At 40.1% G+C, this 27,138-nt stretch overlaps 1 protein-coding gene across 2 annotated transcripts in view; it reads right to left on the bottom strand.

Moving 5' to 3' along the window:
• Positions 1-27,138, bottom strand: part of MAP2K3 (mitogen-activated protein kinase kinase 3) — a 76,765-nt gene that overhangs the window by 7,440 nt on the left and 42,187 nt on the right. For both annotated transcript variants that reach the window (XM_012542849.3, XM_012542848.3), the window contains exons 2-9: positions 21,858-21,927; positions 20,303-20,351; positions 12,971-13,084; positions 12,417-12,536; positions 11,074-11,190; positions 10,353-10,404; positions 3,190-3,317; positions 1,599-1,676 (exon numbers count right to left, since the gene is read on the bottom strand). In XM_012542849.3, the coding sequence (XP_012398303.1) occupies positions 1,599-1,676; positions 3,190-3,317; positions 10,353-10,404; positions 11,074-11,190; positions 12,417-12,536; positions 12,971-13,084; positions 20,303-20,351; positions 21,858-21,927 (728 nt within the window). The remainder of the gene's footprint in view (positions 1-1,598; positions 1,677-3,189; positions 3,318-10,352; positions 10,405-11,073; positions 11,191-12,416; positions 12,537-12,970; positions 13,085-20,302; positions 20,352-21,857; positions 21,928-27,138) is intronic.

The following is a 27,138-nucleotide window of genomic DNA, read 5'->3' as shown; positions in this document are numbered from 1 at the left end:
GTATGATTATGGTCCTTTGCCTTTCTCCCTCACTCAGGCAGGGGGTCATGAGCATCTGCTGGGAGGGATGGGGGACAGAAAGGACTAAGGCATATATTTGCATTTGAGAAAATCTAGAAACAACCTCAGAAGCAGCCACGGGAGGGCAGCCTTAAGTAAGGCTTTCCCGGTTCCACAATAGAAACCAGCTGGGCTTCCTACAAGGCAATCGGGTTGGCCAGGACCTTCAGAGACCAATGTTAAGGCACTTCCTGTACTAGAGAAGGGAGGAGTGGAAGGTGCCAATGAGCTCACTGTTTTGGACTGAAAGCAGAGTCATGAGGGTGGAGAAATTTTGGAGAACTTGGCCAGAAGGCAGGAAAACTTTGGGGGAGATGGGGATCCTAGGAAACAATGCCAGGGAAGGGTCTGGGGGAAATCCACTGGACAAATAAAACATCAGCTTGAAATGCCCTGGGGAGAAGTACAAACTCATTCCCTCTTTCTTATCCCCACAAAGTAGGGGAAAGGGGAAGTGAGTCAATGCCAAAGGCCTGAGAATCTCCCTAAATGCCATATTAATTAATGAATGCCCAGAATTTCCCTTAACAACAGTGCACCACCTAAATTCTATTTTTAAACACAAAGAAACGCCCAAGTTATCATAAGCTGGCAAAAAGTCCTCCCCAAAAAACATTGCTGTGAGAGAATTCAGGAGTCCAGCAATCAAAGCCATCCCTAGGGTTCAAAATTGGGGCCATCACCCCCACACATGTGCTGTAAAAGCAGGAGGGGGCTGGAAGTTAGATTTCAAAGGAGCCTCAGAGATGTAAACTGACCTCATTTTGCAGGGAAAAGACAAAAAGTAGTGATTTGTCCAAGCTCGAGTGCCCAAGGTCTCTGAGGGCAACAAGCCGTAGAGTCAGCATTTGAATCTATGTCCTCATTCAATTACATTCATTTCCACTACATGGTGTCATGTCCTATACTGGTGGCACAGGACAGTGAGTCAGAAGATGTGGAGGTTGGGGGGAAGAAATAGTTCCACCAACTGATACTAAAAAAAGATCTAAGGGCCAAACATACAACTATCCCATAAAACCTTCCACTGAGGAAAAACTCCCTCCGTGCAGGCTCCCATCCTACTGAGTATAGTTGCTATGATTTCACTGAAGTCTATCCTCAGGATTCATTTTAACTTGGTCTCACTTATTTAAAATTCACAGATTTAAAGCTAGAACATTCACAGATCATTTGGTTAAACATATTCAGTCACTCACTCATCCCCATTTCATAGATGAGAACAGATGAGGCACGAAGAAGTTAAAGGGACATGATTCATTTCATACAAGGTTAGCTAAAAAAAAAAAAAAATGGGTTTTGAATCCAAGTCCTTTGACTATATTACTGTACCACGTTACCTTCTCTACACTTCCCCCAGCTCCCACATTTCCAGCCCCATTCCCATACCTTCCTGCCCCTGACATAACCAATCACTGATTTTCCCATGTGTACACTGAAGTTTTTTCACTTGATTTCTGGAGAGATGATAGAGAATGGGGTTACTCCCAAAGTTTTCCTCCTTCTCCTCCCTCCCCCAGCCCCAAATGATCCTTTACCATAGTGATTCCCAGGCTCCAGACATCTGACTTGACATTATACCCTTTTTGGTTCAGCTCCGGGTTGATTCTCTCTGGCTGTAAGAGTGAGGAGTGAGAAATTAAGGTAGTTCATGTGCTTAAGATGCCCCAAGGAGGATTCATACTGCACAGTTTATCTAAAAACAAAACACCCAGTAGATTGAGGATACAGTCTGTAATAGCATCTCTGGAGCTCAAGGGTGGAGGGAAGAACCAGGGAAGCTGGAGGCCAACTCTGAAAACGGCTTTTCTATAACAACAGTTGGCATTTGTACAGCTCTTTACAGTTTGCAAAGCACTTTACCCGAAATACCTCATTTGATCATCAAAGAGACCCTTGGAAGTAGGTGCTAATATTATCCCCATTTTAAGAGATTCAAGGAAGTTCATTCTACTTACTCAAAGAATCAAACCTGAGACCTGACAGGAAACTCAAGAGATCATCAAGTCTGATACCCTCATTTTACAGAGAAAACTTTGGCCCAAAGGGGAAAAATTGGTTTATTCAATATCATTATAAGTAGAACCTCCACATTATGTGGTGAAGTTCCCTTTCCATCATTCCATGCTTCTTCCTTTGTAACCCCCCTCCCCTCCACTATGACTAAAATTCTCAATTTGTCAGGAACGGCTGTCCTAGAGTACAGAAAACTGTCCCACATTTTTACGTAGCCTTCCTTGCTGATAAGAACATTGGATGGCTTGACATCTAACAGGAACCAGGAAGGGAAATAAAACATGGTCAAAAATTTTAAAAGGAGAAGAAGAAAAAGTCAGGTTAAGAAAAAGGCTTTCCAGATGATTATCTGGCCCACATTTCCTAGAGGCATTTATTTTAAAAAAAAAAAAAAAAAAAAAAAAAGACTTTATACTCAGGAGATAGCAGGAAAGTGTCAGCATTTGGTACCAATAAAAATGTCATTCTCACAGTGAAGAATCATGCAGTTTGTACTTTTTGGAGTTAGCAAGTTTCATTCAGCTATGGCAAAGAAGGGAATCAGAGGCATGGATAATACCAAAGAGTGGATAATCCAAAAATCTTTCTTACTTGGTTTTGTGATAAAAATTTTCCTAGCACTCCCCCCCCCCAAAAAACTCATTCCTGAATATGTTTTAGCTTGGCTAGTGTGCAGTCCCTGAAAAGACACAAGGTTCAGAGGGAAGGGGGAAACTAGAAGCCCAGGTAGAAGGGGAGAAGATGATCTAGGGTTAAAAATTAGCTGTGGGCAATCCTCCTACATGCTGCTTTAGGGCTTTTTTCAGAAGCTTTGTCTCTGAGGTGGCCAGGCAGTTTAGACCAAGGCCCCAGGACTTAAGAGTATCAGAATTAGAATGAACAACTGAGAAAAAGGAAACCCACAATCCACAGCATGATGCTTTTACTGGTTCAGTAGGTTTCACTATCTCCATATAACAGATATGAAAATGATTTAACTCAGAGACTTATATCTGGTCTCAAGCTACTGTTTTTATCAGCAGAAGCTTGTCATGGGAGGCCACTATCCTGTTCTGAGAGAGGACAGGTGAGAAAACGAGGCCTTCCTTCTGATCTAGACTGTGCCCCACTTACCGCCATATAGGGTTTGCAACCAGCATCCATGGTTTTGGCAACTGAATCCACCAAGTAGCCACTGATCCCAAAGTCACACATTTTTACGTGGCCTTCCTTGTTGATAAGAACATTGGATGGCTTGACATCTAACAGGAGCCAGAAAAGGAAATAGAAACATGGTCAAAAATTTTAAAAGGGGAAGAAGAAAAAGTCAGGGAAAGAAAAAGGCTTTCCAGATGATTATCTGCCCCAGATCACACAGTTAGTGACAGAGTCAGAACTAAAACCCACATTTCCTTTTTCCCAGATAGACTGCTGCTATGACACAGGGCTAGACCACACTTAATTTCAAGTCTGAGTGCCACATTTTAAAAGGGGCCTTGACAAACATGAGTATGTGCAGAAGAGTGTTCAGAATCATACCTTATATAAAGACAATTAATGAAAATAAAATGGTGTACCCTGAAGAAGTAAGCAATGTGAATGGGCCAGTCCTGGAGTAAGGAATATTCATTTTCCTGAGTTCATATCTGGTCTCAGATACTTACTAGCTGTGTGACTCCAAGACAAATCACTTAGCCCTATTTGTCTCAATTTCCTTATCTGTAAAATGAGATGGAAAAAGAAATGGCAAATCACTCTGCCAAGAAAATCCCAAATAGGGCCACTAAAATTCATAAAGAGTCGTGACCCCTTTGGTCAATTCATTGATATCAGGAACTCTTGATGAGGATACTCTCCCTGCCAATTTGGATGACTTCTCCAGGTCCCTTTCTTCTAATCCTAGCACACTCAAAACACCACTTCTGAACCACAGTCTCAAATCCACCCAATGATGAAACAGAATTCAATGAACAAGCATTTCATGAGACTGACATTGAGTTAGAGGATCAGTCAATAGTCACCAAGCATTTATGAAACACCTACTAGATGCCAGGTACTATACCTAAGTACTACAAACACAATGAAAGACAAAAACAGTTCCTGTCTTCAAGGAAATCACATTTTAATAGGGATAACAAGGTTCAGAGAGAAAGCACACTAGGTAATCTCAAAAGGTACTTGAAGTTGGGGGGATTTAAAATGGGGTCATAGAGAAGATGAAATTTGAACTTAGGCAAAATAAGGCAAAGGTAATAAAAGCATTGTAGGCATAAAAGGCAGTCAGTGCAAAAAATAGGAGATGAAGGAGCATATTAAAAGAACCACAAGTAGTTCAGTATGGCTGAAGTATATATAGTACAATGAAGGAAATAACATATTAAAAAAAAAAAAAGATGGGAAATATAGAAAGAAATCAGATGGTAGGGAACTTTAATTTTGATCACAAAGGTAATTCAGAGCCACTGAAGCTACTGAGAAAAGGGGGAATAGGGAAGGAAGAAGAAAAAGGTACAAGGAGATCGGCCCTGAAATTACATCATTGTCCTCATCATATCACAGCATCTCCTGCTAAGAGAGATGTATTTTGTAAAATACATACATATTTTGTAAATGTATTTTGTAAAAGTGGCTTAGAAGGGAGAAAGATCAATAAGCCTAAAATAACTATGGGCAGTCATATTATTCTACACTAGATGTAAAAAGGAGGATGTTAAAGCCCATTACTATGAGCCTTAACATCAAAAGTGACATTTATAGAGCACTTTAAGGTTTGGGGAACAATCACATTTTAATCTGGTTGGGCCATACCAGGAGACAGTGATATAATTTCAGAGCTGATCTCTTGTACCTTTCTTCTTTCCCTCTCTCCCCATGAGTCTCTTGAGTTGTCTGACACCTCTGGGTTAGATCTTGCTGCCTCGTTTCACAGAAAGGAAACTGAGGACCAAGGAAGGGAAATGGCTTGTTCCACAGTCATTAGCTGGTTAAGCATGAGGGCCAGTATTCAAATTCAGGTTCTCTGATTTTAAATCCAATGCTTTTTCCACTTTATTTAATCTAATCCCTGTGTCTTAGAGGGGAAGAAACTCAAGTCCATCAAAAGAAATGAAGTCTCACTCAAGATGGCACAGTTAGTGACAGACAGGACTAGGCCATCCTGACTCCCAACAGCTTTTCCAGCATCCATAGTAAAATAAAGATTATGTCAGATATGGGGCACAACTCTTTTGCCAGAACTACTTTGTTCTGGTAGCATCAGTGCCCAGTGCATAGTAAAGTCTTTAAAATGCTTATTTAATCGGAACAGAAGTAAGTGCAAGGGATAATGTTGTAAAAAATTACCCTAGCATGGGTTCTGTCAATAAAAAGTTATAATTATTAAAAAATAATAATAATAAAAAATTAAAAATTAAAAAATGCTTATTTAACTAAAGAGGTCAGCATTAACTTTTCTAAATAGGTTTAGATATTGGGAACATAAATATATTCCAAAATTTTTCTCCATCCACTGAAAAGACAAATAACATGATATTAATTATACATGTGAAATCATGCAAAATATATTTCCATTTCAGTCATATCACACAAACACAAAAAGCAAAATAAAAAGTGAGACAATTAAATTTCATTCTACACTCAGATTCATCAGTTCTTTCTCTGGAGGTAGGTAGCATTTTTCATCATGAGTCCTTTGGAATTGTCTTGAATCATTGTATTAATCAGAGTAACCAAGTCTTTCAGAGCTGATCATATGTAACAGCAATGTTGTTACATAATAACACCATTATTATGTAATGGTGTATACTATGATCTGGTTATGCTCATTTCACTTTGCATCACTTCATATGGGTTTCCCCATGTCTTTCTGAAATCATCCCCTTTGTCATTTCTTATAGTACAGTATCATAGAGAGGAAGAAACTCAAGCCCATCGAAAGAAATGAAGGCTCACAAGTATCCTCTCCATTTCCAATTCTTTGTCACCACAAAAAGAATTGCTATAAATAGTTTTGTACAAAAATATTTTGTACATAAACATTTTTGTTCTATTCTGTTTTCTTTAAGTCTCTTTGGGATGCAGACCTAGTAATGGTATGGCTGGCCCAAAGCATATGCCATTTTATAGCCTTTTGGGAACAGTTCCAAATTGTTCTCCAGAATGGTTGGACCAATTCACAACTCCATCAACAATTGATCAGTGTACCTATTTTCCCTCATCCCTTCCAGTATTTGTCATTTCTGATAGATGAGGTGGTACTTCAGAGTTGTTTTAATTTGTATTTCTCTAATCAATAGTAATTTAGAGCATTTTTTCATAATAATAGTTTTGATTTCTTCTGCTGAAAACTGCCTGTTCACATCCCTTGACAATTGATCAATCAAGGAATAGCTCTCATTTTTATAAATTTGACTCAGTTGCCAACACATTTAAGAAAAGAGGTCTTTATCCAAAAAAAAATTTATTGTACATTTTTTTATATTATTTCACTGTCTATGGTACCTTTTAACAACATGTAATTTTCCTGATTATCTCTTAAAATTGGGGTTAAGTGACTTGTCCAGGGTCACACAGCTAATAAGGATTTAGTGACCACATTTGAACTCAGGTCTTCCTGACTCCAGGGGTCAATATTCTATCCACTGTGACATCTAACTGCCTCCCAGATTATCTCTTTTAACAAGATTTATTTTTGCTTTTGCTTTGTCTGAGATGATGATTGCTACCCTTGCCTTTTTTTTTTAACTTCAGCTGAAACATAATAGAGTCTGTTCTGTTTTAATTCTGTGTGTTTACTTCAAGTGTGTCTCTTGTAAACATACTGTGGATTCTTGTTTCTAATCCTACTTTCTTCTGTTTATTCTTCTCTCTTTTTATCCTGTACCTCCTCAAAAGACTATTTTGCTCTGACCACTGCCTCCCTTAATTTGGCCTCCCTTTTATCATTTCCCTCCCTTCTTCTTTTACCTCCTTCCCCTCTTATTGCCTTGTTGGGAAATATAGACTTCTATACACAACTCTGTGTGTATATGTATGTATATATACACACAAACACATATATACACACATATACATATGCACATATTTTCTCCCTCTCTGAACCTATTCTGATGAGTTAAGCACTGCCCACCTCACTCCCATTTTCTATTCTAAAAACTTCCTTGTGTATCTCTTTTATGTGAGATAATTTTTTCCACTTCCCCCTCTCCCAGTGCATTTTTCTTACCCCTTCATTTTTTTTGGGGGGGGGGGGGAAGGACATAATCCCTACCCAATCAATTCACACCCATTCTCTTTGCCTAAGTAGATTGGTTCTGCTGTTATTGTTATTGTTCAGTCATTTCAGTTATGTCCAACTCTTCGTGACCCCATTTGGGGTTTTCTTGGCAGAGAAACTGGAGTAGTTTGCCATTTCCTTCTCCAAGAAGGTTCTAAATGGCCTAATGATGATCAGTTCTTAGGAATTATATGTATCACTTTCCCAAATGGGAATGTAAACAGTTTTAATTTATTGATTCTCATAATTTTTCATGTTTGCTTTTTTTATTTTTCTTTGGAATCTTGTGTTAGAATGTCAAAATTTCTACTCAACTCTGATCTTTTCATAAGGAATGCTTAAAACTCCCCAATTTCATTAAATATCCATCTCCCACCCCAGAGTTTTATACCTATTTGGGGGGAATAGATTACTCTTAGTTGAAATCCTGGCTTCTTTGCCTTCAGGAATATCATATTCCAAGACTTTTGTTCCTTTTATGTATAAGCCACCAAATCTTGTATGATCCTGACTGTGCCTCTATGATATCTGAATTGTTTCTTGATGCCTGAAGTATTTTCTCTTTGACTTAAGAACACTGGAATTTGATTAAAATATTCCTGGGAGTTTTGATTTGGGGATCTCTTTCCATAGGTGATCAGTGGATTCTTTCCATCTCTATTTTGCCTTCTGGATCTGAGATAATGAGGTGGTTTCCCTGGCTAACTTCTCAAAATATGATGTCATGGCTCTTTTTATGATAATGGTTCAGTTAGTCCAATAATTCTTAAGTTATAAATCCTCAATTTATTTTCCAGGTCAGCTCATTTCTGGTGAGATATTTCACTTATTCTCAATTTTTTTTGTTTTTTTAAATTTTGTTTTATTGACTCTTGAGATATCTCATGGAGTCACTGCCCAATTCTAATTTTTGTGCCTTTTTTTTCCATTTTCCCAATTCTGTTTTTAAGGTGTTATTTTTTTGTGCCTCTTTCACACAGAATTAATTACTCTTTTCATAATTTTCTTACATTATTATTTATTTTCTAAATTTTTTCTCTATTATACATAGCTTTTTTAACTTTTCCAAGAATTCTTGTTGGGTTTGTGTCCAATCAATATTTTTCTAAGTCTTTGACTATAGGTATTTTCACAGTATAGTCTTTTGGATTTGTGTCTTGGCCTTCCCTGTCATCACAGTAGTTTTTATGATCAAGTTCTTTTTCTATTGTTTGCTCATTTTTTCCATCCCATTTCTTGACTTTAAACTTTGTTACAGTTGGGCTCTGATCACTTGGAGACGGGAAGGCACTATCCCAAGCATCAGGCTTTTTTTTGTGCTGCTGTTTTCAGAGCTAATTCTGAGTATCTGCAAGTTTTTAGTGATTCTAAAGTGGTATGATCTGGGGAGAGATTTGGTCACTGCTCTCTAGTATATGCTCTGATCATTACCCAGGAAGGGCTCTTGCTCCTCTTTCAGCCATAAGTGCTAATGTTCCTCTTGGTTCCTGAACTGTCACCAGGTCCCCTCTGTTCCCCTGAAGCTATAAGTGCTACTGTTCGTTTCTGCTTTGGAAATGTAATCAGGGTCCCTGCTCCCTTGTGACTGAATGATCACAAGCTCTGCTCTCCTCTCCACCCTGGAACTGCAACCCAGAACTGTGTATAAGCAAAAGTTGCCAAATAATGCCAGCTACTTCCAGTGCCAACAAAGGGTCCCCTGTAATCTCCTTCTGAACAAAATGCCTACACACACACACACACACACACACACACACACACACACACCCCTCTCTCTGGGCTGAGAGTTCCCAAAAACTGCTGCTATCACAGTTACCTCCAAAGCCTGCTGCTGATCTATGTGCACTCCAAGCTGACCCTCCATCCCAGTATTACAGACTTCTCCTGCTGATCTCCTGAATTTTCTCAAGCTGGAAGAATATCTTACCCTAATCCTTCACTGTCTCTGCTTCTCATAAATTTCATTTGAGGCTTATTTTAAAGTTGTTTGAATGATGTGATTCAAGACAATTCCAATAGACTTACAATCACCTTACAGACTTGTAATGGAAAGTGCCAATCATAGAGAGAAAACTATGAAAACTCAATGTGGATCCTTTTTTTGTTATTTGTTTGCTTGATTTTTTTTCCTTTCTCATGTTTTTTCCCCTTTTGATCTAATTTTTCTTGTGTAGCATGACTATGGAAATAGGTTTAGAGGAATTGCAAATGTTTAACCTATATTGGATTGCTTGCTGTCTTGGGAAGGGGAGAGGGAGAGAGAGAGGGAGAAAAATTTGGAACACAGGATTTTACAAAGGTGAATGTTAAAAACTATCTTTGCATGTATTTGGAAAAATAAAATGTTATTTTTTTTAAAAAATCACTTGCTAATAGAGTTAAGTTACTTGCCCAGGATCACACAGCTAGGAAGTGATAAGTGTCTGAGATCACCTTTGAATTCAGGTCCTGACTTCAAGGTTGGTGCTTTATACATTGCATTACGTAGCTGTCCCTCTAAATACAATTCTAAAACACTTTCAGATTTACAAAGCAATTTTCCTAAAACAACTCTATGAAGTGTACAGTCCAAGTATTATTCTTCATATTTTATGGATAAGGAAACTGAGTTCCATGACTTAACAGGTTAGCCAATGTCAGAGCTAGGATCTGAATCTAAGTCTCCAGACTCTTAAGTCCAACATTTATTACACACAAACCACCCTTCCTCCACTGGTAACAACAGAATGGTGCCACATTCCAAGTGGGCTTTCCTCTTTGTCTTCTGGCAATCTTGGGTCCTGGCCAAGATAATACAAAGAAACAAATGGAGCTCAATAAAACATCAGCTCCCTGCCTAGAAGGGTATCCACCTCCTAAATCCCCCTAACTCCAGAGACTCTGAAGATTCAAAAGAACTGGCACAAGGAAGGGAAACACCTATCTCCCTGAATCATCCACAGAGAGTTCATTCCATATTGCAGAATGATGGGTGAATGAATGAGTGAATGAATGAATGATTCAGCACAAGGGTAGCACTTACCTCTGTGAATCACAGACAGTTTACTATGTAAGTGCTCCAGAGCTCGAACAATCTTGGAATGCCATGAGGAAAGAAAAGGGGAAGGAAGAAAGAGAGGGATGAGTTATTCAAGCATAAAAAATGGCTTACTAGGTTACTTAAAGGGGAGGAGGGGCAATTCCACATTTTTTATTTAAAGGGGAAAGAAAAAGTGCCTCTGCTCAACATCTACAGGTGGCAGCTCAGCAGTCAAGTTCAAGCAAGGCATTGGGCAATTCTGAGCCTAAAATAATGGGAACAAAGAGTTAAATGAGCTGGAAAATTATGGTGAAGGAGGTCAGGAATGCATTTGCTTCAAAATTATAAAGCATCCCAATTGCAAATCCCCAACATCCCAAGGTACTGGGACTACCATGTCACTCATAAGCACATCTCCCACATGAAGAAGACTTTAATCCAAGAGCCAAGGACTTCATAAGAACCAATGGATGACTAAGAAATTGGCCAGTCTAAAGGTTTAGGAGGCTGTGTCAAGCAGATCCATGTCTTCCCTGTGATTGAATGATCGATCATAAGCTCTCCTCTTCCAGGCTGGGATCCTCATCTCAAAGCTATTTCTTGATAGGATTCTTGTGTTATGATGGCAAGCACCATCTCCTTGTCCATCCCCCACCCATCACCCTTTTTTCAAAAATTTTCACCCCAAATTCAAAAGAGTAAAGACAGCAACTCAGCCACTTACAGACACTGCTATTTCGCCTAGAATATCCTCTGGTATGGTCATCTCCTTCTCCAGAACCTTCTTATAAAATTTGTCCAAGGATGTGTCCATCAGTTCCATACAGATCCATACATCTCCCTGATGGCAACAGAGAATAATGAAATTAACAGGAAAACCTTAATATTCCCTTCCCACTCCCAGCATTCCTCCACCCCCTGGCTCAATGTTAGGGTAGCTTTACTAAGCCAAAGATCTGGCAGAAATGACTATCATTTCCAAGAAAAAAGAAAAGAGAGCTGGACCACAAATTATAAAGCCATGGATTCAAATTCCACCTTAAACACTTAGTAGCTATGTGATCCTGGGTCTCTCTGTGCCCAAGCTTTCTTATGTATAAAGTGAGGGTGTTGAATTCAATGACTGTAAGATCCCTTCCAACTCTAACTCCATTAACTTATAACCCAAGGGGTAGTTACTATGGGACTTTATTCAATAACTATGTCACAGACTAATCAAGCTGTCCAGTAGATCTGGTCACAATGGAAGAAGAGATTCAAATTTGTCATACATACATACATATATTATGTGTGCATGTATATATATGCAAATTATACTTCACACACACACAAACATACATTTTGTTTGTACATAGTTGTTTGCATGTTGTATATCCTCATCAAATTGTGAGTTCCTACTGATGTTAAGTGAAATGAACAGATCCAGGAGATTATTATACACGGCAACAGCAAGATTATATGATATTCAATGCTGATGGACATGGCTGTTCTCAAAAATGAGATGATTCAGGCCAGTTCCACTGATCTTGTGATGAAAAAAGCTATCTACACCCAGAGAGAGGACAGTGGGAACTGAGTATGTTTCACAACATAGCATTTTTACTTCTTTTTGTTTGCTTGCATTTTATTTTCTTTCTCAATTTTCTTCCTTTTTGATCAGATTTTTCTTATGCAGCAAGATAAATGTATAAATATATATGCCTATATTTGATCTCTATATATTTTATCATGTTTAACATATATTGGATTACTTGCCATCTAGGGGAAGGGTTGAGGGGAAAGGGAGGGAAATTGGAACACAAGGTTTTACAAGAATCAATGTTGAAAAATTATTCTTGCATATGTTTTGAAAATAAAAAGCTTCAATAAAAAAAATTGTGAATTTCTTGGAAGCAGGAACTATTTTTGCCTTTCCCCAGCACTTAACAAATGTTTGCTGACTTAACTTGAGTTTCTGTTCCTCTGAAATTCCATTCATCTCCATGCTTCATCCATCCATACTAAGCATGGGGGAAACCCGTAGTTTAATCACATCTGTCTTCACCTCTCCCCCACACCCCCTTTTACCTCTCTGAAAAGGGCCCCATAGAAGGTGACAGTATAGAAGCAGTCAACAGTCCTCATGGAGATATCCAGATCCATGAGAAGCCTCTTCTGTTCCTGAGTGTTCACAGTCGCTCGGATCCTCTGGGGAGGGAAATAACCTCTGAGTAAATCCTATTATTGGAGTCCATTGCACATCCTCTTAATGAGAGAGGGTATGGGAGAAAGCCTGGCCACAGGCACTGTCAGATAGCTGTGATTATCAATGGAAAGAAATGCAATCTCCTCTGAAAGCCATCAATAGGAGAGAGCTGTAAATTCTCTTAGACCAGGGGAGCCCATCTCATCCAACCCATGAACAGAGAATTTCTTGAATTTCTTTTCAGACCTGTGAATCTTTTCAAGACTAAGCTCCCATTTTCCTACTATTTTTCAATATGAAAACCCTTCTTTCAGAACACTCCACCCTCTGGGCAAGGTTCAAACTCAGAATAGTAATAATTGGTGCCGGATCAGGCAACAGGTCTTAATGCTCATACATCACCCACATCATCTGACTCTGGGGCTCCATTTATTACCTTGACAGCCATGATGGTTCCACTCTGAGCATGTCGAACTTTCTCCACTACTCCATAGGCACCCCGACCCAACTCTGATATGGAAACTAAGTCATCAGCTGCCACTTCAAAGTTCTTGAGGGACAGAAAAGAGAAAATCGGTAAGGGTCCAACGCCTGAACAATGCCCTTATCCCCAAGGGATACATATGGCTGTTCTCAGCTCCCTCTCCCCTCATCAAGAGCCACCACCAGGCTATAATAAATATTATATATATATATATATACATATATATATACACACACATATATATAATATGATACAACATAGGAGAACTTTAGCAGCTTAACCTTCTATGGACATAGCCAAAAAAAAAAGCTTCACATGACCTCAGGGAGCCAACTGGACTTTATCCCCTTCACAAATGTCCAGACATTATCCTTGGGCTGACAGAAAAGTCCTTGTACCCCCTGAGAAATCAATGAGCTGGAAATCTAGTTGGTCTCATTAACTCTACCCTGCCCACAGCATGTGCCATCACACAGGCAGAAAAAGGTTCGGGAATTTTTAAATGATAATGAGTCAGATGCCTCCAGAATAAGGAAACACCATGACTGTTTACTCCAAACTACCAGTGTGTTAACCACTGATCCAGATTTAACACATTCCAAGGATATTTTGTGTGTGAGTGTGGGATGTGTAAGAGTGTGTGTGTAAGTGTGTATACCTTTTTGCCCCAAGCACTTAGTACAGGTGCTTAATAAATGCTTAATAAACTAGGTATTTAATAAATGTTTACTGAAGAAATAAAAATAAAAAAAAAAAAAGCAGAGACTGGTTGGAAGAAAAACTCCTAAGGGAAGGAAAACCATGAAGGATTGTTATTACCTAGTACAAAATTGCCAACAATTTTCACACTGTCCATGGAACTATCAGGGATATGAGAGAACAGTGGGGGTGAGGAACTGGAGCAGCCCCTGCTAGGGGAGAGAAGAATCCCCCTTCCATTCACTAGACATTATTCCCACTCATTCCACTGCCTCCAGGGAAACTCAGGGGGAAGCCTGAGTATTAGCAGCCACCAGCCTGGACTAGGGCTTAATTTTTGTCAGGTGAATGTGACTGGGGAAAAACTGAAGCAATACTCTTTCACCACTGATATTTCCTCCTCTCAAATTAAACATGTAGCAGCAAACTGACAGTCTCAAGAAAAAGTTTGGTCTGTAAGTTTTCCTTTTGTTCTTAGAAATAAAAAAAATAACTCAACACTAAGTCATTTGAATGGGATTTTATAACCGAATGAGAACTACTGATTCAAAGGACCTCGAATACCAGGAAACCTCTCAAATACCTAGATATCTCATTTGTGTCACCTCATAAAACTTCCTTCTCATATCCTGGAGACAACAAAATGCTCAGAGACTGAAGGACCCCTCTTAGCCCTTTAAATTTTATCTACTAGCAGCCCTAGGAAACTGTGTGTAGTGTAAGTTATATACACACTGTTTAAAATACTTAAAATATTGGGTGTCTTGTTCTAGCATGAAGGTCAGAACAATGGCTTTAAAAAAATGTGATTCTCAATTTTTTTTAAAAAAGATTTTTAATGCTAAAGCTCACAAAAAAATAAAAAATAAAAAAAAGTGTTGGGTATAGGAGCAACTAGAGCACCAACTCTGGAGTCAGAAGAACCAGAGTACAAATTCAGCTTCAGATACTTACTAGATGTGTGATCCTGGGTAAGTCACTTAACCTTGATTGCTTTCCCCAAAAAATAAATGAAAAACAAATTGTTGGGTGTGCATCTTAGAGGTTTTTAAAAAGGTTACTGTCCTGTTCCAGGTCAAATTCATTCTAAATCTGGCTTTATTTACATATCTTATTTTTTTTAAGTCATTTGTTTTTACAAAAGGATGTGGATAAATATGATTTCAAGGACATAGAAGCTCCAAAAGAGGCACTTCCTCTACTAATAAAGTTGACACCTTCTCTGATACTTATAATCTTAGGCTATAGTGTTAATCTACTTAGAGTTGAGATCTTAAATCACTTAGCAAGATCACACATCCAGTATATGTCATAGGCCAGCTCTCTATCCATTGTGCTATGCTGCCTGTCACACACATTTATGGTTTCAAAGATTTACAGCCAAAAGAGATTTCAAAGCTGATTCTTTTTACAAATAAGGAAACTGAGGTCAAGAGAACAGCTTGCCTAAGATCACCCGGGGAGTAAGTGGCAAACTCAGAACTCAAGTACAGATCCTTTCACCCCAAACCCAGTGCTCTTCTCTAATGCACAATTCTGGTCTCTTCCCCGACACTAGATCTGTGGCTGACAGGAAGAAAAGGTTAAGCTTTCTGAAAAGAAAGTGGCCAGTAGCTTAAATACCCTCCTATAATGAGGGAAAAAAAATTAAGAAAATTGTTTAAATATAATAAGTTTTTAACCTATTTCTTTTACTAAGATTTCTCTCTAAAGCCAATTTCCTAACAGACTATCAAAGCCACGATTAGAAATTGTTTTACCTTTGGCAAGCAACAAGGAACTACTAGGTGGCCAATGTAACCATAATGAAGACTATCTCTCATTTTCTGTCTGTCTATGTGTGTTTCTGTCTCTCTCTCAGTCTGTGTCTTTCTGTGTGCATGTGTGTTTCTGTGTGTGTACATCTATCTTTCAGTCTTTGTCTTTGTCTCTCTCTCCTCCATCTGTGTGCGTGTGTGTGTTTCTCTGGGTCTCTGTCTGTCCCATGTCTCTAATTCTCTGTATCTCTTAGTCTGTCTCTATGTCGGTCTCTCAGTGTGTGTGTGTGTTTATTTGTGTGTGTAGGTATCTCTCAGTCTGTGTCTCTGTGTCTCTCTCCCCTAGCTGTGTATGTGTCTCTCTATGTCTTTATCTCTCTCAGTCTATGCCTCTGTGTCTGTCTTGTTTATCTCTTAGTTGCGGTTTCTGTCTCCTCAGTTTCTCCCTCCCTCCTTCTTTTCTTTCTCTCTCTCTTCTCCTCCTCCTTCCTTCCCCCTTCTCTCTCCCTTTCCCTCCCTCCCTCCTTCTATCCCTCTCCCCCTCTCTCCCTCCCTATACCATCTCTCTCCCTTCCTTTCTCCATCTCTTTCTCTCCCTCCCTGTCTCTCTCTATCTCTCTCCCTCCCTCCTTCCTTCCTCCTCTTTCATTCCCTCCCTCTCTCTTTCTTTCCCTCCCTCTTTCTCCCCTCTCTCCCTCTTTTCCTCTCTTCCTCCCTCTTTTCTCTGTCTCCCTCCTTCCCCCCTTCCCTTCCTCTTTCCTTCTCCCCTCTCTCCCTTCCCCCCTCTCTGTCTCTGTCCCTCCCTTCCTCCTTACCTCCCTCTTTCTTTCTTTCTCTCTCTCTCTCTCTCTCTCTCTCTCTCTCTCTCTCTCTCTCGCACACACACACACACACACACACACACACACACACAATCATTTTTGCCTATTGCCCTTGCCATTAAAATGTCAGCTTCCTAAGGGGAGTGATCCTGTTTTTGCCTTTCTTTCTATCCCCAACACTTAGCATGGTGCCTGACACATTGTAAGAACTTAATAACTGCTTGCTTGTGTTAATGAAAGGGAAAAACATGAAGTAACACTACAGGAGAACAGGTAGGGGGGGGGCACCATGGATGGAGTGCTAAGTCTAGATTCATCTTCTTGAGCTCAAAGCTCACCTCAGACACTTACTAGCTGTGTGACCCTGGACAAGTCATTTTACCCTGTTTGCCTCAGTTTCCTCATCTGTAAAATGAGCTGGGGAAGGAAATGGCAAACCATTCCAGTGTCTCTGCCAAGAAAATCCCAAATAGGGTCACAAAGTATCTGACAAGACTGAACAAAAACAAACACTGGCAGAAGTGTTGGAGCCAGACTATGGAGGGCTTTAATCATCATGTAAGAAGCTTGTGTTCTAATCCTAGATGCAATAAAGAATCATGCAAGATTTCTGAGGAGCGATGTCACAGCCTAAAGCTCTGCTTTAGGAATGTCAATTTGGCAGACACAGGGAGAACGGCTATTTGGTACAAACACTCAAAATGCTAATTAGAAACAATTTTCCCCTTCTTTTCATTAGAGAAAACTGGAATATGAAAGAAGTGGACCAGCCTGAGTGAGGAGCACAGAAGTGTTGGATGAGCTCAGGAGGTTACACATACTTTTGGCCAAACAAGCAAGGCAGGCTTGTGCCCCCAAGTGACAGCTGCAAAAGGCTGCACATGCACACACATGAACTAACAGAGACCTAGGTATAGACACTCAACTTTGCACAGAGGAAATGGACCCTTCCAGCAGGCTTTCTTTAGTTTAAAAAAAAATTACTACATCTACTTCTGCAAAGCAGTTACAGGAAGGTGGTTTTTCTGTGTCTCTCAGGGAGATAAGCCATACCATGAGTGAACTCCATTGGCATATATTAGCCCCACCCAGGAAACATCCAGTGAGGCAAGGGGGTGATCACAGCCTCAGGAAGAAGCCCAGGTCCTAGTGACTCACGTTACTCTACTACCTACTCAGCAAGCAGGCTGAGGAAAAGGGGCTCTGGCTTCCCCCAGAATATATGACTTTAAAGGGCCGTTTTTCATGGATTTTTTTGGTTTTGCTTTTGTTGTTTTGGCTGAGGCAGTTGGGGTTAAGTGACTTGCCCAGCTAGGGCACACAGCTAGGAAGCGTCTGAGGCCAGATTTGAATTCAGGTCCTCCTGACTTCAGGGCTGGTAAATGCCCCTAAAGGGTAGTTTTTCAACACTTAAAGAAAAAAAAAATTTAAAGACTTAACTCGGATCAACTCAGGGATCTGCCACAATTCCAGGAAACCTCTGGTAAAGCATACTATACACCTTGTAACAGAGACTGTGATAGATACGGGGTTCAAAATGAAACATTTTTTTGAACAAGACAAATATAAGAATTTGTTTTGCTTGATTATGTATATTTATTACAAAGTCTTTCTTTTTCTTTCTTTTTGGTTTCCTAATGGAAGCTAGGAAAGATAGAAAATAGATATTTATTCATTGAAAAATTTAAATTTTTTAAAAGGGTGGTTTTGGTTTTTGTTTTTCCAGTTCTGACTAATGTTTTATTTTGGGAATATCCAGTAGCCCCAGCCTGCCAAAACTTTAACAGAAAGTCAGCAGTTCCCTCCCCTAGCAGAGACATGGGCACTATCCTTCTACAAAAAGGATCCACTAATTCAGTTCTACCATGGGTCTCCCGGATCTCAAGCTGCATGCATATACACACCTTCAGCTCCAACTCAGCCTTTATTATCATCAACATTCTCTCATGAAATCAAGGATTCATAACTAGATTTCAAGGGAAGATCTATGTACTTAGACAGGGAAAAATTACATCTTCATTTCAATAGAATTGGGTTTTTTTTTTAATCCTATTTTATTTTACACATTTGAAAGAATTATTCTGAGAAAGGAGTCTAAGATTCAACAGACTTTCAAAGGAGTCAATGACACAAAAAAAGTTTAAGAACCTTATATAGGCTATAGGTGCACCGCTTTCAGGTGTAACAAAGCTGGACAGCTAATTCTGAAGCCTCTGGGGGATTCAGAATATCAAATTTCTCAATCAAATTCTTGCCAGGTTAGGCAAATGCAGGGGCATATTCTGGCACACAAGTTCTTATATAATTCCTGGCAGTTTTCTCTCAAGTCTCAGAAGCCCCATTAGAAGGCTTCTGAGGAGAGCAGGAAAAGGAAACATATCTGCACCAAATACAACAGACTTCCAGGATGCCAGACTAGTGAAGAGTTGCTAAGGTATCTTTCCAATGCTAACCCCAATCCTCCCAAAAGAATCTTATACAGAGTATAAACTACTGATAACAACAGCAACAGCTGACATTTATATAGTTCTTTAAGGTTTACAAAGCACATATATTTCATTTGACCCTAAAATTCTTTGAAATAGATAGCAAAGATTATTATCAACCCCATGTTATAGATGAGAAAAATGTGAGATTCTAATCCAGGTCTTACCTGACTATCAAGTTTAGTGTTTTGGTTTTATCCCCTAAGGACATCATACTGTCTCATTAATAACCCTACACTCCACTGGCAAATCTCCATTTAAGACTTAAGGTCTTAGAGACGGAAGGTAAATATCCAAAAACCTATCCCTTCCCCCTCCAATAGAACTACTTAGAGATGCATCCATTCCAGAAAGTCTCTGTTACTAATTGATGACCTGGGGATAGTTTGTGTAATCCACTCAAGCAAGGAATGCCAAGTTCTCTCTCCCTAGCTCCCCAGTACCACCAAGTCAGCAGAAGGCAGGCGAGTCCAAATTCCATTCAAATTCACACCTGCCCATGGGAAGGTAAGCAGTCAGATATAACTCTGATCCCATGCATAAGAAGGTCTATATATAGTCCCCCTGAACACAGACTCAAGCATTCCCTAGAGGATGCTGAACAGGGAGAACAAAACCCAAAAGCTATTTCTAGCCAGTACATCAGCCTCCTGGAGCTAGGCAGAAAGAAGCTGCTTCGAGACCCAGCCAAGTACTCCTCAACAAATCCTCCCTGCCCTGACTTCTCTAGATGGGTAACAAGGCAGACCCTTGAGGTCCTGGGGTTTGGATTCAATTTATTTGGGGGGAGGGAGGGAAAGAATGGGAGAGTTACAATGATGGACTTATGTCTTGCAGAGCTAAGAGGGCAGCCCTTTCAGCCCCTCACCACAAACTGGGTGGAGAGAGTTGGAAAAGGTCCCTGACCTTTCGTTATACAGTACTCCGTAGAGCAGAAGCCCCAGACACCGCTTGGAAAAGCTTCCCCAGAAAACCTCAAACACCCTTTAATATTTGCTTACAGGGTCTCTACACACATCCTAGACAAAGTCCACGAGTCAAAGCCCTGGATAAATTGCTCATTCACTTAGAGACGGGGCCCTCGCCCTGTAACATGAATCACACCCAGGCAAGGAACACAAAAGCTTCTTCTTCTCTGCCCACCACACCAGGGGGTCAGACAGCCAGGGACCCAGCACAGCTGGAGAAGGATGTTGATATTGTATCCTCCCCTAGAAAAGAACCAGTTCCTACAGAGGGTGAAGACGGTGGGGATCTTTCCAACAGAAAGGGGCTGCTTTGGGTCTAATGGAGGCCAAAAATTTCTCTTTGGGGAAGGAACTAGCCAAACACTTCAACTCTCAAGTCCCAAGGGAGGGTACAGGAAAAAGTTATTCCAGAGATTGTTAAATGTCCATGGAGGTCATTGTTTGGGGAAAGCATATTTTGTTTTGTTTCTTTAAAGCTTTTCTTTTCTTGTCCCAAGAAGACAAATGTGACAAAAATAGACATTTTTACAGGTTAAACAATGGCATCATATACCTTGTCACCAATTGTAATGAAGGTCCTAGAGTCCAGGTTCCTAGGAGGCCTGGAAAGATAAAAGAAAATTCCATGAGTCTTTTCATTGGGGGTCCAAATGCTCAGTCGTGTCTGAGTGTCCTGATCAGAAGAAAACAAGACAATAGATTGAAAATCTGAATTTTCATCCCAGTTCTAACTCTCAATAGCTATGTGGCCCTAAAGATCTCACTTAATATTTCTGACCTCTGGAAAATGGAGATACTATCTACTTTACAAGGTCACAGTAAGTCTCAAGTGAAATGATATATGTGAAAATATAATTTCAGAACATCAGCTAGTCGTAGCAATCACCAGAAAAGCCTCCCTATTCACTCTGAAAGCTGACACCAATATTTTACTCAAAAGGGAATGACATCAGCCTAAATCACATTGCTACCTCACAGTAAGTAAGTGTCAAATAGACAGACAGCTTATTGACTCAAAGACTACAATGTCCCCCTCTTCTTCTTCTTCTCCCCATTGGCTTATTTCAGGGTAAATAAAATACAATCTTATTTAACTTTTTTCATTCTAGTTCCAAACAATCTTTTCAGACTGTTCACTAATTACTTCTTCTCTCACACACTGTGCACCTGCCAAACCAGCCAATTTGCTGTTCTCTATAAAGAACGTTCCATCTGTCTCCACTAGGCCTTTCCTTTCCACAGACTGTCGTGTCCCCCCAATGCCTGCAATGTTTTCTCACCTCAGCTCCATCTTGTAAAATCCCTAGAATTCCTTACAAGACAGTTCAAGGCGCCATTTTCTCCAGGACTCTTTCTATTAGCACTCTCCTAACCCTAAAATTACTTTGTCTAGATTGTGTACATATTTATCTACATACACAATGTTCCCTTCCCCTCCTGAAAACAGGGCTTAAAAGTTTGAATTAAAGGGTCTATTTCTGACTTCACAAAACCACATTGACATTTTCTCAGGAAGAGGCAACCCACTGCCTATCAGGTCTCATACTCCCAATAAGAGCAAAGTGGTCATTTGTCACTGAGGTTAGTTAATCCAGCTCCCCATAATCCTCCAAAAACAGACCCTGACCAATTACTAACTGGACGAGACAAGGTTCAGGGTCTCAAGTTACCCCATAAAAAGGTACACTTAGGCTTAACTGTGGTGGACTAAAAACATTTTGGCAGAGCAAAAGATATCAAGTGAAAACATTTCAGAGAGAAATGCCTCTCAGAAGATCACAGAGCATCATTCCAAAGGACAGAGCTAGTTAGGCCCATCTGCAAGTCCTTTCCATTCTTTCTGCCCATGCAAAGGGCTATAAAAATTGGCCTTTTTTCAGATGGGAATTATCAAGAACTAGCTTTCTTGTACTATAAATTATTTGTAGATATTTCACATGCTCCTACCAGATTGGAAGCTTCCCAAGGGAAAGGCCTACCGAGCTTTGCTTCTCCTCCCACCAAGCACACACAAGATTGGTGTAGAACTAGAAAAGCCCTCCCCGATTACACTGCCACTTATGAAAGTCCAAGATTGAGTATGTGGGAAAAGACAGAAACAAACTTACGTTGGGTTGGAGACGGGTGGCTTGTTGGAGACACATGATATTTTTAAATCCTTTCTGTTCTTGATTTTTCCTGGAAAACAGAAAAAAAAAATGATATTTTTTAAAGTTCATAGAAATCAGAAGCTCTTAAATTGGGGTCTGTACTTAAAAAAAAATCAAACTGTTATTTCAATGTAACTGGTTTATTTCTAATCCTACATATTTCATATTCCTGAAAAAAAGATTCATAGGTTTTTCCAGACTGCAAAAGGGGTTCAAGATGCAAAAAAAAAAAAAAAAAAAAAAAAAAAAAAAAGATTAAGAACCCCTGAATAGGAGGTAATAACAATAGCTGGCATTCACATAGCACCTTTGAGGCTTGCAAAGCACTTTGTTTATTTTATTCCACTTGAGCCTCATAACAATTCTGACAGGCGAGTACAAAGGAATTATTCTATAGATGAGGTTCAGAATTATGAAGTGACTTGTTCCAGGATCAAACAGGTACCAGAGGCAAAATCTGAATCCAGGTTTTCCTGATTGCAAGCACAGCTTTCCCTGCACTACTCTCTCAATATTATATAACCTTTCCAGGTTTCTGTATTCAATGCAGAAAATTCATGTAGTACCCCAAACTCTGCCCTTCTATGAATTACATTCCACATAACTTCAGGTCTTTTTTCTCTCCTCCTGACCAAAATCTTCCTTTCTTTACCCCTCCACCTCTACCCCTGCCCCCAGCAAGGGCCATCTGCTGGTTAAAATTAGGAAACTAGAGTAGGAAGATGACTTGACTCTCAAGGTCAATCTCAGAAGCTGGCCAAAGGGAGAACAACTATGCCCTCCTGAGTCTTTGTCCCCTGCTCACACTCCCGGCCCATGCCTCAGGCATGAAGTAACTGGAGCCCCACAGCCCCTGTCAATCAGCTTCTCCACCTGGTCTGGCATTCTGGGGGCCAAGCAGCTGTCAACCTCCCTCCACCTAGCTTGCCACAGAGACCCAGGACATGATCAGGCAGGCACAAGAAGAAAGAATCTGGCAGACTGACTGATGAGGGGGAACTACAGCATTACAGTCTTGTGAGATGATGCCATCTCTTTCAAAAGGCAGGAGACGCCATTTTCTTTCCAGCTACCCAAGATCAGAAAAGGCTTCCATGAAAAGTCTACATTATCTTGGAGTCACCCTCAAGTGATGGTTACCAGGCAATATAGAGCTGCCTTAAGGTCTACCACTGGAAGAGTCCACAGGGCTCCTCTGCAATAGCTTATTCAGAAACTGAGGCAGGGAGATTAACTCCTTTACCCAAAGTTACCATAAAAGTTTGTAGTTACTGAAATTTAAATCTGGGTGCTCTGATCGGAGAGTCAGCTCTTCCTATTATACCACACTGCCTCCATCCATGATTCCCACAACTCAGACTTGGTTCCCTATTTCAGGGGACCCTCAGGCCAGCATTTCCAAGAATCACACACACACACACACACACCCCTCCCTCAGATCAAAACTTTTACATATTTGATCAAAAACAGCTCCACCTAACATCAACAAAGTTGAGTTATCTCCCCTGACAGAGGATTGCATTAATACATTTTCTTCCCAACCTGCTGTCCCCCACCCCTCTAAGAACCTGATCACCAGCACGTAGCTATTCTCTCCCAAGCTGGAGCTCCCTATAGAAATGAATTATGAGGAAAGGCCACTTCTGAATTCCTGGAATGTGCTACCCAGAAAAAGCTTCAAGTTCAAATGCTTTTCAGAGATAAAATTGATTTAAAAACTCAGGTTCACTAGATAAGCAATAACAGAACTGAAAGTTAAAACCTTAAACTAAGAGACAAGAATCTACCATTTCTATTACCTGTTCACTTAGCGACTTGGTGGTAGATATAATCTCTATGCTTGTTTTCCCCGTGTGTAAAAAAAAAAAAAAAAAAAAAAAAGTCCCATTTGCCCAACGATGACCTCATTGAGGTGAGATGGGGGAGGAGTGAAGAGAGAATGAATGAGTCAAAGAATGAATGACTCAAGTTTTGTGATTCAGGTCCTTGGAAGAAAGGTATTAAAAAGTACACTTTTTTCAGGAAAAAAAAAGTGGAAAGAGCCAGAGTTTCAGTAGCTCAGCCTTCATACAGACAGACCACATCCTCCCAAGATATATCTAGACACAATCACTTCTGTCCAACACTAAAATAAAAGAGGTCCCTGATGCTGAGGAAAAGAAAAAAGCCATTGTTGCAATAAAAGAAAGGCTATGATCCTTTACTTTGCAGACCTAAGGCTCAAATAAATTTTATGTCATTAAAAAAAAAATACTGAAGTTCCATCCTCCAATGGGGGACAGCCATGAGTGGAGCCATCTTGAGACCACCAAACAAACTTTCCAAAACACCAAACTTTCTTCTCTAATGAAGTCCCTAATACAACCATTGAATTATCCTTCTGGACTCTGCAGTCTCCATTAGGAAGGTGAATGCTACAAGACTAATTAAGTAGAACATTAAAGGGTAACACAGAGGAAAAAGAAGGGAGGCAAGACGAGAGTGGAAAAATACCCACTATAAGAATTATTAGGCAATATAGGGCTGCCTTAAGGTCTACCCCTGGAAGAGTCCTCAGGGCTCCTCTGTAATACCTTATTCAGAAACTGAGGCAGGGAGATTAACTTATTTACCAAAGTCACCATAAAAGTTTATAGTTACTGAAATTTAAATCTGGGTGCTCTGACTGGAGAGCCAGCTCTTCCTATTATACTACACTGTCTCCATCCATGATTCCTATAATCAAGCTATTAAGCAGACTCCCAGCAACAATCCATTTTAGTTTGGTGTTTTTTCAATAATCCATTTTGACTGAACAAGCATTTATTAGGTACCTCCTGCCTGGCACAAGCTATGTGCTGGTCACACAAAGACAAAAACTGAAAATAGTCCCTGAACCCAAGAAGTTTACAAATGAGTCACTTTCCCGGGTTTCTGTGGCTATGAGAAACCTACGTATTCTAATATGGAGAGGAAAAAATGGCTCAGTTTAAATCCCTCAGGGTCTAGCATCCCAAATTACCAATGTTTTCATTTGCCTAAGGAAATAAACGATTATCTTGTACAATCTTAAGAACCATTTCTTCCATGAAACTGAGATTAAGCAACTTGCCCCAAGATACACAGACAGTCAATACCAATGGCAGGATTTGGACCCAGCACACTGTCCCCTATAACCAATGTGTGTGTCAGTGTCATGTCCACAGACACTCTCAGTTTATTGAGAGTCAGGATTCTATGTTATAATTTGTTCTCGAGATCTCATTCAAGGACATCAAACATTCGTTTGATGAATGTGCTTGTGTGGGGGTTTTCAGAGTCCCAAGATCACGCCAGAACCACAGCTAATCCTCAGATACAGACAGAAATTTTGCCAGAGACTTAGTGTGTCCCTCAGGTCTGCTACCTGTCCCTCTCAGTCTGAGGCACTAGAGGTCGCCATGTCCTTGGAATTGTGGTTGGACCCTGCTTTTCCCCAGGCTGTTGGGGACAGGAGAGCCACCGAGCACCCCCAAGTCTCTTGTCCATTCTTCTCAGCAACTTTACGTGAAGTTCACACCAAAAAAAAAAGTCTATCCAGAGCATCACTGTTGGAACCATGGCTGTCAAGGTTAACTTTCATAAGGAATAAACAATTACAGAGAGGCAATTACAGTCCAATTCAGTTCAACAAATATTTATTAAGTACCTACTACATTCAAATGAGTACTGTCTCAGAGAACATTGGAAAGCCTTTGGAGTCAATGGCTTGCTATTATCTATTATCCTTAGATCCAAACATAAAATCCTTTAGCTTTTGTCATTGTTCAGTCATTTTTCAGTCGTGTCTGACCCTTAGTGACTCCATTTGAGGTTTTCTTGGCGGAGATAATGGAGTGGTTTGCCATTTCCCTCCCCAGCTCATTTTACAGATGGGGAAACTAAGACAAGCAGTATTTAGTGATTTGCCCAGAATCACATAGCTAGTAAGTGTCTGATGGTGGATCCAAACTCAGGAAGATAACCATAGATCCTGCATTCCATCCATTGTGATACTCAGATGTCCTTTTAAAGCCCTTAGCCCTTCCTACCTTTCCGTCTTCTTATACCTTAATCCCCTTAAAAAAAAAAATCAGTCTTCCACTGCATCCTTATATCTTACCATTGTACCCAGCTGAGCTCTAGAGGGGAAATTGAGGGAGGTGATCTTGCACAGCCCTTCTCATTTAAATCCAGTTCACTTACATATCATGCCATCTCCTCCCTGATGTCACGGTCCTCTCTGAGAACAATCACCACAACCACATTAATCCTCTACATTTACTATTGGATCTCCTGGGGCTCCAATGGAATACCCCATTTCCATCCTGACTCCAGGCATTTTCACTGGCTATCCCCTATGCCTGGGATCTTCTCCCTCCTCATCTCTACCTCTTGGCTTCCCTCAAGTCCCAGCAAAATTTTTACCTTCTGAGGGAGGTCTTTTCCACGCCTCCTTAATTTTACTGCCTTCCCTCTAAAACCACCCCTCTCTTTATCCTCTTACATACTTCATTTGTACATAGTTACTTATATGTTGTTTCCTCCACTAGACTTCGAGCTTCTTAAATATAGGAACTTGTTTTTGTCTTTCTATGGCTCTGTAGAGATTAGCACAAGGCCTGGCTATATAAATGCTTATAGACTCACTGGGTTCAAATGTGAACTCTGTTATTTATGATTTACCCAATCTCACCAAGAGAGGGTCCTTTATCTATAAAATAAGGAGATTGGATCACATGGCCTCTGAGCCCTCACCCAACTCTAGATCTATGACTCCAAGACAATGTGAAAGGGTATATAGTAGATGTGTCCATTTTGTAACATATTAGAAACAAGGAACTAAAAACTGGCATAAGATTGTCAAAAAAAAGTCTGAATAAAAAAGATGAGTTGGCTACATGGAAGAGGGAGGGTTAACTGCTAAACATCCTGCGGCTCTCCTCTCCACATCAAGAGGAATCAAAGCAGGCCTCCGCCACATTTTGTGGGGGACTTAAGGAGGAAATGGGCAAAAGTCATGTAGGATGGGCAGCCACAGGATGGGTGGTGAAGTCAACAGAACAATCCCATCAATGAGATCACAGATAATGATAAAAGTAGTAGCTAAAAACATACATAGTCCTGAAGTCAGGAGGACCCGAGTTCAAATCTATCTTCAGACACTTAACATGTCCTGGCTGTGTGACCCTGGGCAAGTCACTTAACCCCAAATGCCTCAGCAAAAAAACAAACATATATA

The sequence above is a fragment of the Sarcophilus harrisii genome, chromosome 1, assembly GCF_902635505.1.
Source record: "Sarcophilus harrisii chromosome 1, mSarHar1.11, whole genome shotgun sequence".
Lineage (NCBI taxonomy): Eukaryota > Metazoa > Chordata > Mammalia > Dasyuromorphia > Dasyuridae > Sarcophilus > Sarcophilus harrisii.
The sequence above is the reverse complement of the archived record's forward strand: the minus strand, read 5'-3'. Positions and strand labels throughout refer to the sequence as shown.